This window comes from Dama dama, chromosome 29 (assembly GCF_033118175.1).
Source record: "Dama dama isolate Ldn47 chromosome 29, ASM3311817v1, whole genome shotgun sequence".
NCBI lineage: Eukaryota > Metazoa > Chordata > Mammalia > Artiodactyla > Cervidae > Dama > Dama dama.
Window position 1 is genome coordinate 45,096,224 of NC_083709.1, and position 13,888 is coordinate 45,110,111.

The 13,888-nt window shown below is 41.0% G+C and overlaps 1 protein-coding gene across 2 annotated transcripts; it reads left to right on the forward strand.

Annotated features, from left to right (window-relative positions):
* The first annotated feature begins 3,566 nt into the window (after window positions 1-3,566).
* DMAC1 (distal membrane arm assembly component 1) lies at window positions 3,567-5,548 on the forward strand. Of its 2 annotated transcripts, XM_061132888.1 has the most exons (3): window positions 3,567-3,890; window positions 4,375-4,421; window positions 4,793-5,548. In XM_061132888.1, exons 1-2 carry the CDS (start codon window positions 3,617-3,619, stop codon window positions 4,404-4,406), a joined length of 306 nt encoding a protein of 101 aa, XP_060988871.1. In that variant the 5' UTR covers window positions 3,567-3,616; the 3' UTR covers window positions 4,407-4,421; window positions 4,793-5,548. The 2 variants fall into 2 exon arrangements, with proteins under 2 accessions (XP_060988871.1, XP_060988870.1); XM_061132887.1 differs by lacking the exon at window positions 4,375-4,421.
* The last annotated feature ends 8,340 nt before the right edge of the window (window positions 5,549-13,888 follow it).

Genomic DNA, 13,888 nt, shown 5'->3' on the forward strand with positions numbered 1-13,888 from the left:
CTATGATCTTCATTTTTTCCATGTTGAGTTTTAAGCCAGCTTTTTCACTCTGCTCTTTCACCTTCATCAAAAGGCCCTCTAGTTCCTCTTTGCTTTCTGCCATTAGGGTGGTGTTATCTGCATATTTCAGGTTGTTGATATTTCTCCTGGCAATCTTGATTCCAGTTAATGACTCATCCAGCCTGGCATTTTGTATGATGTACTCTGCATATAAGTTAAAAAAGTAGGGTGACAATATACAGCCTTGGTGTACTCCTTTCCCAATTTGGAACCAGTTGGTTGTTCCATGTCTGGTTCTAACTGTTGCTTCTTGACCTGCATATAGATTTTTCAGGAGGCAGGTAAGGTGGTCTCATATTCCCACCTCTTTGAGAATTTTCCACAGTTTGTTGTGATCCACATACTCAAAGGCTTTAACATAGTCAATGAAGCAGAAGTAGATGTTTTACTAGAATTCCTATGTTTTCTCTATGATCCAACAAATGTTGGCAATTTGCTCTCTGGTTCTATTGCCTTTTATAAATCCAGCTTGGACATAACGATGTTTTCAGTTCATGAACTGTTGAAGCCTACCTTGAAGCATAATGAGCATAAGCTTACTAGTATGCGAACTGAGTGCAGCTGCATAGTTTGAACATTCTTTGGCACTGCCCTTCTTTGGAATTAGAATGAAAACTAACCATTTCCAATCCTGTAGCCATTGCTGAGTTTTCCAAATATACTGACTTACTGTACACAGCACTTTAACAGCATCGTCTTCTAGGATTTTAAATACCTCAGTTGAAATTTCGTCACCTCCACTAGCTTTGTTTATAGTAATGCTTCCCCACTTGACTTCACACTCCAGGATATCCAGTTCTAGGTAAGTGACCACACCACTGTGATTACCTGGGTCATTAAGACTTTTTGGTACAGCACTTCTAGGTATTCTTGGCACTTCTTGATCTCTTCTGATTCTGTTAGGCCCTTGCCATTCTGTCCTTTATTGTGCCCATCCTCGCATGTAATGTACCCTTGATATCTCCAATTTTCGTGAAGGGATTTCTAGTCATTCCCATTCTATTGTTTTCCTCTATTTATTTGTGTTGTTCACTTAAGAAGGCTTTCTTATCTCTCCTTGCTGTTCTCTGAAACTCTCCATTCATTTTGGTGTATTTTCCCTTTCTTCCTTGCCTTTCACTTGGCTTCTTTTCTCAGAATTTATGTATACCTATTTATGATTTATAAATTATATATTAATATACTACTTTTAGTATATAAGGGCTTCTCTGGCTGGTGGCTCAGGTATAAAGAATCTGCCTGCAATGCAAGAACCACAGGAACACAGGTTCAATCCCTGGGTTGGGAAGATCCCCTGGAGAAAGGCATGGCAACCCACTCCAGTATTCTTGCCTGGAGAATCCCATGGGCAGAGGAGCCTGGCAAGCTACAGTCCACAGGGTGGCAAAGAGTCAAACACAACTGAAGCGACTTAGCATGAACACACAGTATATAAAGTAGCATATGCTGTGTTGTGCTAAGTCACTTCAGTCATGTCTGACTTTTTGAGACCCTGTGGACTGTAGCCTCCAGGCTCCCCTGTCCATGGGGATTCTCCAGGCAAGAATACTGGATTGGGTTGCCATGTCCTCCTCAGGGATCTTCCTGACCCAGGGATCGAACCCACAGCTCTTCCAGCTCCTGCTTTGCAGGAAGATTCTTTACCACTGAGCCACTAGGGAAGCCCATAAAGTAACACATTAATATATAACTTATAAATCATAAACAGGCATACATAAATTCTACTGTGGGCTCAGTCTTTTTTAATCCATAGAGCATTGCAATCAAAATGTTTGGTAACCATTGCTAAATGTGATTTTCCACATATATAAGGAGAATTTAAACATACTATAGAATAGTTTATTGGGGCATAGCAAGAAGCAGCAGCTATAAACTACGAATTTCTATACTTGATCTTAGCCAAAAGGCCGAGAAGCGATTAAACTACAAATTTCTAAATAAAATGCTGTTAATTCATTTGGTACAGCATTTAATACAATTCTAACTACAGATAAATTACTAATAAATAATAGAATTTTGAAGTTAGGAAAGAAATTATATGTCACCTATTTTAAGTCTCAAACATGAGGTCACTACAAGCTGGAGAGAATAATGTTCTCCATGTCACATGCCTGACTCATAGTGACAGAGCCAGGTACAGATCCCAAATTTCTAAAACCTTTGTCTTTCAACTATTCAACACATATATATAGATAGACAGGAAGACTGACAAATATTTAACAAAAGGGGAGGGTCTTTGAAATTAAGTAGCAGATAACCTAGTATTCTGTGACCCCATGAAGAGAAAGAGAATAATAATAGGTTATCTGCTACTTAATTTCAAAGACCCTTCCCTTTTGTTAAATATCTATCTATCTTTATGGCTTTCTCTCTATGTCCATGGTGGCTCAGAGGGTAAAGAATCTGCCTGCAAGCCAGGAGATCTGAGTTCAATCCCTTGGTTAGGAAGATTCCCTGAAGAAGGAAATGGCAATTCACTCTAGAACTCTTACCTGGAGAATTCCATGGGCAGAGGAGCCTGGCCGCCCACAGTCCACGGGGTCACAAAGAGTTGTAGATGACTGAGCAAATAACACACACACACAACCTAGCATTCTTACTACTTAATTTTCTTCTATTTAACCACATTTTTATTTTTGCCTTTTTTCTAGCTTCCCCAAATCACATCCTGTTTTAGAAAAAGGAATAGTGAATTTTCTTTTTTATCATGTTAATTTTTTAAGCCACTGTATATCAGAGAAATTCAAACCTGAAGTTAATCCTGCTTTTGTCCATCTCTTCTATCCAAAACAGCCTCTGAACTCTAAATGATTTTCTTTCTTATCAATAATCCTCTGCAAATAATCCAGCACAAGAAATATTGGCTCAACCCTCCCTGAAGGAAAGATGGGATGAAAAATGCTGAAGAGAAATTTAAAGTATTTATGGAGATTATTCAAACCCGTTTTGAATAACTGTCTTATATCTGTGTTGCCCCTTCACATTTTGTAGCATTTAAGAAATCTGATTCTATCTCCTCACAGACATTGAGGAGCCAACCACGGCTACGTTACCTAACAGTTTTGTCATATATTGGGAAACTGATAACCGTATTGGGTTGAGAATAGTGAATGTCATACTGCAGATAATCGCTTAGCAAAGGGTCCAGCATAAAGTTAGGCATACACTACCTAATTCTTTTTAAGTCAAACACTTGCAGTCACGTGAAGTGACACACCCGAGGCCTCATACTGAGAAACACAGCCTTTTCCTCTATGGAGACAGAGTTCAAGGCATTTAGGGAGTTGGCTAAATTCTTAAAAGGACTAGGAGGGATTAAAAAACAACAACAACAACAACAACGAAAGCATGCCTCTGGAATGGCCAAGGTTTTAACCACACACCACACCAGGACAGCAGGCCCCTCCTCGTTCCTTTCCCTCCCAGGGGCAGAAGAAACTACATTTCCCAGTGGCCCTCAGGCAGCTTCCGGTGCAGCGCGCCGGCGCTACTTCCGGGCACATCTTTTACGTCAGTTCATGGGACCCGACTTGGGGCTGACGCTGATTTCCTTAACATGGGCTCTTTCGTTTCACAGCCCCTTGACCCTGTCAAGTTCGTTGCGCCTCCCGAGGCCACCTCCACCGCTAAGCCCGCACAGGTCACTGCACCCGGAGCGCCAGCCTCTCCAGCGCAAGCCCCTCTATTTAATAACTGCTGGAGCTGTCGCGTGCTCTCCGGGTCGGGGCTGATAGGGGCAGGCGGGTATGTGTACTGGATGGCGCGGAAGCCCATGAAGCTGGGATATCCCCCGGGTCCTGGGACTATTGCGCAGATGATCTTCGGCATCAGTGAGAGTCTGGGCACCACCCTTGGGCTGGGGGAGAGGGAGAGGGAGAGGGAGGAGATGAGACACGTGGGGCGGGGGGTGGGGAAGCGAGGCACCTGGGTTGGTCACGTGGCGGCAGGCTTGCCCTCCAGTAAGACGTGCGGGCCTCGCGGGGCCGGGCGGGGCGGGGCGGGAAGAAATATTTGTTGGGATACTTTTTTTGCTTTGTTTTTTCTTAAATAACGCTATGTAACACTTAATAACATACATATATATATATATATATATATATATATTTTTTTTTTTTTGAAAATTCTAGCCTCAATCTTTTTAATCCTATTGAGAGCTATTAGAAATAGGTATGAGCATAGTAGTTCCATTTTCCTGTTGAACAAACCCAGACAAAGAGAAGTAAATTTGTTTGCAGTCAGACATCCAGAATGTGACACATAGCCAGTCTTTGATCCCGGGTTTATGTGTCACCAAAACCCATACTTCTTTTCTAGGTTGTGGAGAAAGCCTGAGTGAGGGCACTTGACCTTTGGCTTTGAAGGTAAACTGTAGACATGGGTTTAAAGCCCACATATGAGGTCTTCTGTGTATTGTGACCCCATAGTTATTATTTGTAAGGATACTAAGTGATGGTCAAGATGTCTTCTGGTAAAATATAGTGATTCTTTTAGCTCTTTAGATCAATTGAGTGAATAGAATTTTAATTTTTCATATCTCTTAGCTTCTTAACTAGATGGCTTAGATCAAGTACTTCTCTGTATAGGGAAAGTAACAGAATTTTTTTTCTCTCAACTTTCCTTTCCTGAGCTTCACTTGTCTATAATAAATCATCAAGGATTAGGGTTGACATATATGAAAGCACTTGGTACTTGCATAGCACATAAAGTACTGTTTTGTTTATTTTCCCCCTAGGCATTGCTTGCTGGGGTGTGGTCATCCTGTCAGACCCCAAAGGGAAGGCCTTCCGCACTGGATGACAGTACCACCCGTGAATCTGCCGTCTCCCCACGTCCCCACGTCACACAGAGCAAGCATGGCAGTTATAGATGTTCCGGACAGAAACACGGACATTGACAGACTTCAGTCATGCAGATACTACATGACTGAAAAGACAAACATGGATTGTCATTCATGGGCCATGACTGTTTATGGCCTTCTTTGCAGGTTCCACAGGGACCAATAAATCCCTGAGAGAAGAGAAGAGGTTCTGTGTCTTATTTGAGGAAGGACGGTATAATTGTAAATATATATATAGAGAGAGGAAGTGATAAACTAAATGGGAAAGTTAGCTAAAGTTATTTTCAATAGTTCTTTTTTTTATCATACTTCTCCTATAATTGGCTCAGCACCTACTATCCTGGATAGGTATCATATAATACACAGAAGTACATAAAAAATGTATTTGCATACTGCTCATACTTCCCAAAGCATTGTCAGATCCATGACCTTTTGAGAGTTTACCAGCTACTCTGAGGAGGTTATGTCATTGGTGGTAAGTGAACATTAAAAAACAGAGTCCTAGTGATATGCCCAGGCTCATTCAGCGATGGGTGTTCGGACTTGTTCTTGTCTTTCAGAAGTAGGATTGTTCCCAGGAAGCAAGAATTATGTTTATGAAACAATTGGATAAGCATAAAAATCATAAAATAAAAAGCTTAAGTACCAAAATACTTGTGAGAAATTCAAAATCTTTTGTAGTTTGTGTGTGTGTTTTGTTCTTTTCTCACAAGCACTGGAAAAGTTTCTGTGATAAAACTGAGTTGCTTTTGAGATAAAGCCTGAAGATTAGATACTTTATGCCTGAGAGAAGTCTGCTTCCTACCAGGTTTTTAAATTTTTTTCTGCAATACTATAGTTTCTAAAGTTGTGTGTAGCTATTTTTTCAGAGCAGACAAATACTCTTCAACTCATCTGCCAATCACAATGTCTACATTTTGGATGGTAGGTTGAATAAGTAGATAAATTTAGGGCTATTTTTTTGATATTGTATATAAGTGTGCAAGTTTATTAAGCCTCACAAATGACAATAAGTCTCTTGCATTGTCTACGCTAGAGTTCATGGCATGAGTGATTATATATCTATCCAACTGAGAAGGTTTTTCAACATAAAATATTTAAGTGAAATATTAAATTCAGTTATGTGATGTTAGTGAATACAGAAGTTTTAAGTTAGAAGGGACCAGAGAGGACCCAAAGCAGGGGACTTCCTTGAGGACCCATGACACATGTCCATGCTCATTCACTAAGCCATGTCTGACTGCTGTAGCCCACCAGGCTTCTTTGTCCATGGGATTTCCCAGGCAACAATACTGGCTGCTGCTGCTGCTAAGTTGCTTCAGTCATGTCCGACTCTGTGCGACCCTATAGACGGCAGACCACCAGGCTCTGCCATCCCTGGGATTCTCCAGGCAAGAACACTGGAGTGGGTTGCTATTTCCTTCTCCAGGGGATCTTCCCAAACCAGGGATTGAACCCACATTCTCCTGCACTGGCAGGCAGATTATTTACCACTGAGTCACCAGGGAAGCCCCCCATGACATGATCATCCACTAAAATACCTATGAAGACAAGTTACTACCTGCTTTAAAAGGTAAGCCATTCTGTTGAAGGAAAGCTTCAGTTCTTACATTTTCTTAGTTTTAAAACCAAATTACAATTTGCTCATCTTGACTTGATTTCCTGGATACATAGCATAACTCTTAAATGTATATATTATAATTTTAGCATGTTTCTCAGAATTCATACCAGTATGATGCTTTAGCCAAATAAAAGCTTTTTCCAAATAAACTTGCCCAAAGTGTACTGCCAAATTATGTTTGGCAGACTGATTGCAAATTGAGAAAGGAGTATGTCAAGGCTATATGTTGGCACCCTGCTTATTTAACTTCTATGCAGAGTACATCATGACAAACGCTGGGTTGGAAGAAGCACAAGCTGGAATCAAGATTGCCAGGAGAAATATCAACAACCTCAGATACACAGATGACACCACCCTTATGGCAGAAAGTGAAGAAGAACTAAAGAGCCTCTTGATGAAAGTGAAAGAGGAGAGTGAAAAAGTTGACTTAAAACTCAACATTCAGAAAATTAAGATCATGGCATCTGGTCCCATCACTTTATGGCAAATAGATGGGGAAACAATGGAAACAGTGATAGACTTTATTTTTGGGGGCTCAAATATCACTGCAGATGGTGACTGCTGCCATGAAATTAAAAGACGCTCCTTGGAAGAAAAGCTGTGACCAACCTAGGTAGCATATGAAAAACCAGAGACATTACTTTGCCAACAAAGGTCCATCTAGTCAAAGCTATGTTTTTTCCAATAGTCATGTATGGATGTGAAAGCTGGACTATAAAGAAAGCTGAGCACCGAAGAATTGATGCTTTTGAACTGTGGTGTTGTAGAAGACTCTTGAGAGTCCCTTGGACTGTAAGGAGATCCAACCAGGCAATTCTAAAGGAAATCAATCCTGAATATTCATTGGAAGGACTGATATTGAAGCTGAAACTCCAATACTTTGGCTGGCTGATGCAAAGAACCAATTCATTGGAAAAGAACCTGATACTGGGAAAGATTGAAGGCAGAAGGAGAAGGGGAAGACAGAGGATGAGATGGTTGGATGGGATCACTGAATTGATGGACATGAGTTTGAGCAAGCTCTAGGTTCTGGTGATGGACAGGGAAGCCTGGAGTGCTGCAGCCCATAGGGTTGCAAAGTTGGACATGACTGAGTAACTGAACTGAACTTGGACTCACTTAACTAGGTGTGAGCAAGGTACTGTTCTTCCATGTCTAAAGGCAGTTAGGGATAATCTCCCTCCATCCCCTCCCCAAAATAGGTTAGTTAGAATTTGTAGTTAAAATTGTTTCATTTTGTTTTTCTTTTGAAGTATTCTGAAATTTGGTTTCTTTTCTGTCAGTGCTAAGTTAGAGGCCATGGTTTGTTTTAGGGATGAATCTTCAAAGAGAAAAGAGACATTGCCTTAGTTCTGCAAAGTAGGAAGTCCATTTAGTGTTCTGTATTACCTTCTCTTTCCTCAGGGATGAAGTGCATTTAGTGCCCCTATATTATCTTCTCTTTCCTTGGGTGAGCAGGACAGAGAGGCTCAAGAATCAAAGGATCCCTGATTGACTTAGCAGTGAAGAATCTGCCTATCAATGGAGGAGACATGGGTTCAATCCCTGGATTGGGAAGATTCCTTGGAGAAGGAAATGGCAACCCAATCCAGTATTCTTGCCTGGGAAATCCCATGGACAGAGGGGCCTGGCAGGCTACAGTCCATTGGGTCGTAAAGAGTGGACATAACTTAGCAAGTAAACAATAACAACAGTTTAAGAACATCAGCTTAATTATGATGGGCTTTAGAATCTTTGCAGCATGGAACTGAGAGTTTATAATTATCTTTCACAAAGGGAAAAAGTACAAAAACAGGCAATTTAAAAATGCACTTAAGGGTTTTCCTTGGGACGCAGATCAAAATGTGTCAACACTGATATTTTTCATGGTATCTAAAATACCTATTAGAACAAACTATACATGGTGTAAACTTTGATATCTTCAGATGATCAAGAAATGACTATACCATCTCTTATTTCCTTTGTGTATTGCACTGACTAGAAACCAGTGAACAGCTAACAACATGCCTGAATGTATTAAAGGACATGAATATAGACTGATCCTTAGGATCTTGAGTATTGGGGGGAGAGATAGGGGTCTCTTTTCTTCCTAGGTCAATTAATGGACAGCTGTTGCTTGCAGCACTGCTGTATGCCAAATGCAGATCAACCTAAAAAGTTCTGGAGTTTCACCTGACAGAAGCCATTGCAGAGACAGCTGTTGCTGGCAGCCTTAGCGGTTAAGCCTTTCAGCTGTGATTTGCGCTTCACTCCCACCCTCAACTAGCATTTGCCCCTTGCTCCTTTTTTATTACTCATTTCTCAGTCTGACTGTGTCTGAATTAGAGGCCTCTTGAATGATGCCACTTGATTTGACAGCATGAAATATATTGCTCCAAAATTAAATATATGTTCAGGGCAAGCTTATGTTCAAGACCCCCCTCAAATCAGGCTTGGCCTCAACTGATTTATTGCCAGGACGTTGATGAAACCAACACTTCTCAAATCTTGAAGTGAGGAATAGTAAGCAACTATGAGTTGAAAGCTCCTTTTTTTTTTTTTGTCTTTCTTTTAAATGACAGATAAATTATTGCCTTGACCCAATGATTATTTAGGTATCAGGGGCAAAGAGAGGTGAGAGACCTATTATTACACATCATTCAGAGTATCCTAAGAGCATGGGGGAAAAAAAATTTGTCACTCTTCTAAATGCATGTCTCTTGGCCTTTGAGCTATTCAACAACTTGTCATTCAAATGTAAATGTAGAGAAATGGCCAGAAGGGCCAGTGTTAAATGCAACAATGCCACTAAAAACACTGCTCAGTCCTGTGACTGAATTTGCAGGGGCTTCAGGAGTGTGGTGACAGAATTCTTCAGATGGATCCCCCAATGTTCCCAACCCCTGGGTATATATACACCTCCTAGTTATTCAAACATCGTTCTAGGTATGGCTGTGAAGGAAATTTGCAGATGTAATTAAGGTTCCAGATCAATTTGATTTGAAGTTAAGGAGATTATCCAGATGGGCTAAATCAATTGAGCCCATTATATCTTGGTCCAGAGGTCAGAGACCTGAGAAAACAGAGATTAAAAGCAGGAGGGGGAGTCAAGGCAGGAGAAGTGAGTTGGAGGCTGGAAGAAAACAAACATCCATAGTGAGGATTTCCTGTGGAGGTCATGTGACTAGGAATGACTAACAACTCAAAGAGAAATGAAGCCCTCCCTCACTTCTGCAACTGGAAGGCAATGAATCCTGCCAACCACCTATGAGCTTAGAAGAGGGCCCTGTGAGAATGAAGAACTGCAACCCCAGCCAAACCTTGGTTTCAGCCCAGTGAGACCCCAAGCACAGTATCTAGTTATGCTGTGAAATGAGATAATAAATTTGATTTGTTTTAAGTTGTCAAGTTTGTGATAATCTGTTACATAGCATAGGCAATGAATACAAGGAATCAGAAGTTTGAATACAAGGAATCAGAAGGGTTTTGTGGTATCATAGTCATAGTGGAACTGAGCAGAACCCCATGGCCCCCTCCCCCCAAGAACAAAGGCCCTCTATGTCCCCTGCCTCTTATTTGTAGAAAAGTTGAAGCCTCCCAGAGTCACAAAAGAGCAGGCTCAAGCAGTTAATGATTATGACAAGAGAGACATAGACTCAGTGTCTGATGAAAGAATGGTATTAACATTCTTGCTCATAATAATCTATATCTTTGTGAGAATTGGAATGATTGTAGCTTGCTCGGCCCACAAATGGAAGTAGGCAACTAAAACTGTCACCAAACAGATGCTACAAAACCATGTCAATATCTTCTGCTCTGACATAGAGTGACATATAGCACCCTATGTCAGCATAAAGTTGCACTACATGAGGTTGCAAAGAGTAAAGCTGAACAAATGAACAACAATGTCAACAACAACAAATAAAGAGGTTACAGAAGATGGGCCTTCACCTCTAGTCTCAGAATGATGTCTGACAAGTGGGGGTCTGTAAGCAGCTCTTTTGCCCCTTTCCTGTTAGCCTATTTCTGCTTCTCCAAAACGTTAATTATAAAAATGACGTCAGTTGATAACATTTAACCTAACTCCTGTCTTCTGCTCTACTGAATATACACAATGCCCTGCCTAACCTATTGAATCCTTTCCTGGATTAAAAGGAGCAAGAATGAAAAATTAAGTAGTTAAAAAATAATGACTAACTCTCTATCCCCAGCTTCCCCCCTTAGCAAATTTGCAGGCTGACCAAACAGGCAAGAGAGCATCCAAAAGAAGGTCAAGAGAAATCAGCAGGCCTGCACACAATGGAGAAATGATAAAGAATCTGACCTCCTACCTTAATGATTAAATGAGGTTGTTTCTCCTTTTTCCCTTTGAAAATTACCATGGCTGAACAGAATCTTGAGTTGGTCTCCAGACATGAGTCTGCCTTCTCCCCAAATTGCCAGCTTTTTTGAATAAAGCACCTTTCCCTTCTACTGACACTTTCCCCTCGGTTACAGGTCTCTGAGAAGTGAGCAAGCAAACCTGAGTTTAGGAACAAAAGTAGGTGGCACACTGGACCAAACAGACATCCCCATTCTGGGAAGAATAAGAAGGGACCATCTGAATAGCATTTGTCTTTATAGTTACAGTCTTCACTTGTTCTTTTATTGGTGGTTTTCTTGGATAATCTATATTTTGTTTTCTAGTAAAATTGTTCCACTGTTAAATCTATTTTAAAAAAATTACAGCACCCTTTTTATGTGCCAAGAATTATGCAAACTAAATATTTTGCAGGGATCATTTACTCCTCTCTCAGCAACCCTGTTTTACAGATGAGATGGTTGAGGCCCAGAGCAGGTAAGAATTTCTCCAACACCTCAAGTGATGAACCAGCAGTAGCTTGGCTAAGAGAAAGTGAAAGTCGCTCAGTTGTGTCTGACTCTTTGTCCCAACTCACCCAAATGAACTTAGCACTCGTCTACTTGTGCTCTTCTCTTTTCTGTCTCCATTAATAGCATTTCCATCTAATCAGAGAAGCTAGAGATTGTGGAATTATTTATGAGTGTCTTTGTCATTTTTCTCTTCTTTTCATAAGTCCTGATTATTTTAACTCTTTACAGCTCTTTCCTATCCATTTCCATTGCTGTTGCTTTAGATCAGCTGCTATCATTTCTCATGTAGATTACCATAGTAGATTTTTAATTTCTCCTTGCTTTCTAGAAACCCTTCTCATCTGCCCTCCACACTAGAGCTAGTGTAGACATATAATGTTTCCCCTTAAAACCCTTCAGTATCTCTGCTACACACAAAATGAATGGCATTGTATGGAATGCCTTTCGTTATTTCACCCGCCATAACTTTCCATCTTTATTTTATTTCCACTCTCTGAATTTTGTACCACAGCCCCTCCTTCCATGTTCCTGCCACTTTAGCCAGCTCTTCCTAAAAATGCCATTCTCCATGCCTTTGCATGTTCTATCCCTTCAGCCTATAATCTTCCTTTTGTGAAGAAATCCTGCTTGTCTTTCAAAGCCCAGCCCAAATGTCACTTCTCTGGTAAAGCCTTCCCTGAAAAGTCCCTATGTTGTCATTACTTTTAGGGATGTGCAACTGTTACACTTTGGACAGACTTCTATCACTGTACTTAAAATACTGCTCAGTAATTATGTATGCATTCTACCCTTTCTACCAATCGTGAACTCTTCAAGAAGAGGATTATGCCTTTTTTTAACCTTCATGTTTCCTATTTGGTTCCAGCCACAATAGCAGACATGCCAGTTGGTGTTCAATAAATATCTGATGAAGAAGTGAATAAATGGCTGAACAAAGGAGTAAGGAAAGAAAAACATCTGTTGTATTTGACAACTTTAGTATTTTTCAGTGCTTCTTACCTTGAGCATGATCCCTGGCCCAGCAGCATCAGCATTCCCTGAGAACTTATTAGAAATGCAGGTTCTTATCCCCATGCCAGACCTACTACTGACTCAAAAACTCTGGAGTCGGAGCCCACCAATCTGTAATTTAATATGCTCTCTGGGTGATTCAAGTGAACGTTTACACTTAAGAATCACCAGTGTAGTTGATAGGGCTTTCCTGGTAGCTCAGCTGGTAAAGAATCCACCTGCAATGCAGAAGACCCAGGTTCAATCCCTGAGTGGGGAAGATCCCCTTGAGAAGGAAATGGCAATCCACTCCAGTATTCTTGCCTGGAAAACCCCATGGACAGAGGAGCCTGGCGGGCTATAGTCCATGGGGTCACCAAGAGTTGGTCACAACTTAGCGAATAAACCACCACCAGTGTAGCTGAACCTGACTAATGTGTGTAGAACAGATCTCAGCTGTAAAGTAGTGGAAGGAACATCTGAACACTCAGGTTCTAAGCTCAGTTCTGTCATCAGCTCCTACTATGCTCTTGAGAAAGTGACTTAACCTTTCAGAACATAAACGTTACTCTCCGTAAATTCAGAAGATTAGATAATTTCTAAATTCCCTTTCAGCATTAAACTTCTCTCTTTGCATAAAGAAAGACATGTATTCTTTGATTCCCAAGGACAAAGATAAAGGAGTGGGAAACCAAGAGAAAATTGCAGTAGCACTCTGTTCAGTGATCCTGTGAATCTGCCGCAGAAAGACCAAACCATTGCTCCTGCAAGTTCACTGCTTAGAATTTTGAAGCTGCAAATGCCTGATGCTTCCCAGGAATTTAGCAACCCTTCACCCCAATTAGTGCACCTGGCCAACCAAACAGTCCCACAGGGGAGGGGAGAGGTCCTTCCTGACCCCCTTGTGATCAGATCACACCCCGAAGCATGAAATGTGATTACCCTCTCCTAGCCTGTATGACTACCCAGGGGTTCAGTAGAAATATGGGAAGTCAAGGAAGCATGGAGGTTGTCGGTGGTGGTATCTGTGTATGTGTAGTTCCTTTCTATTTCTCAAGAACCCAAATAGGAAAATCCCTCCTTCAGTTTCACCCTGCATAATACTAATTTAGTGATGTGAATTAAATTAAACATGTTATGTTTAATTTATGTGTCTAGAATAACAACACATTTCAGCAAAAGAAAACATGCCATCAGTGAGTAGGCAAAGGAGACCAATAAAAAATGCACATTCTGTCCTGTACCTAGAAGTACAAAACTATACACACACACACACACACACACACACACACATATATATATATGGACCTCTCTGGTGGCTCAGACAGTAAAGAATCCACCTGCATTGTAGGAAAACCAGGTTTGATCCCTGGATCAGAAAGAGCCCCTAGAAAATGAAATGGCAACCCACTCCAATATTCTTGCCTGGAGTATTCCATAGACAGAGGAGCCTTGCAGGCTACAGTCCATGGGGTTGGAAAGAGTCACACATGACTGAGTGACTAATACACAAACACACACACACACAC

Bases quoted from the DNA above. Each gene is read 5' to 3' on its own strand.
- DMAC1 (XM_061132887.1), top strand. From the start codon at position 3,617: ATGGGCTCTTTCGTTTCACAGCCCCTTGACCCTGTCAAGTTCGTTGCG. The intron at 3,891-4,792 runs GTGAGAGTCTGG...TTTTCCCCCTAG, and splicing joins GCAGATGATCTTCGGCATCA to GCATTGCTTGCTGGGGTGTG.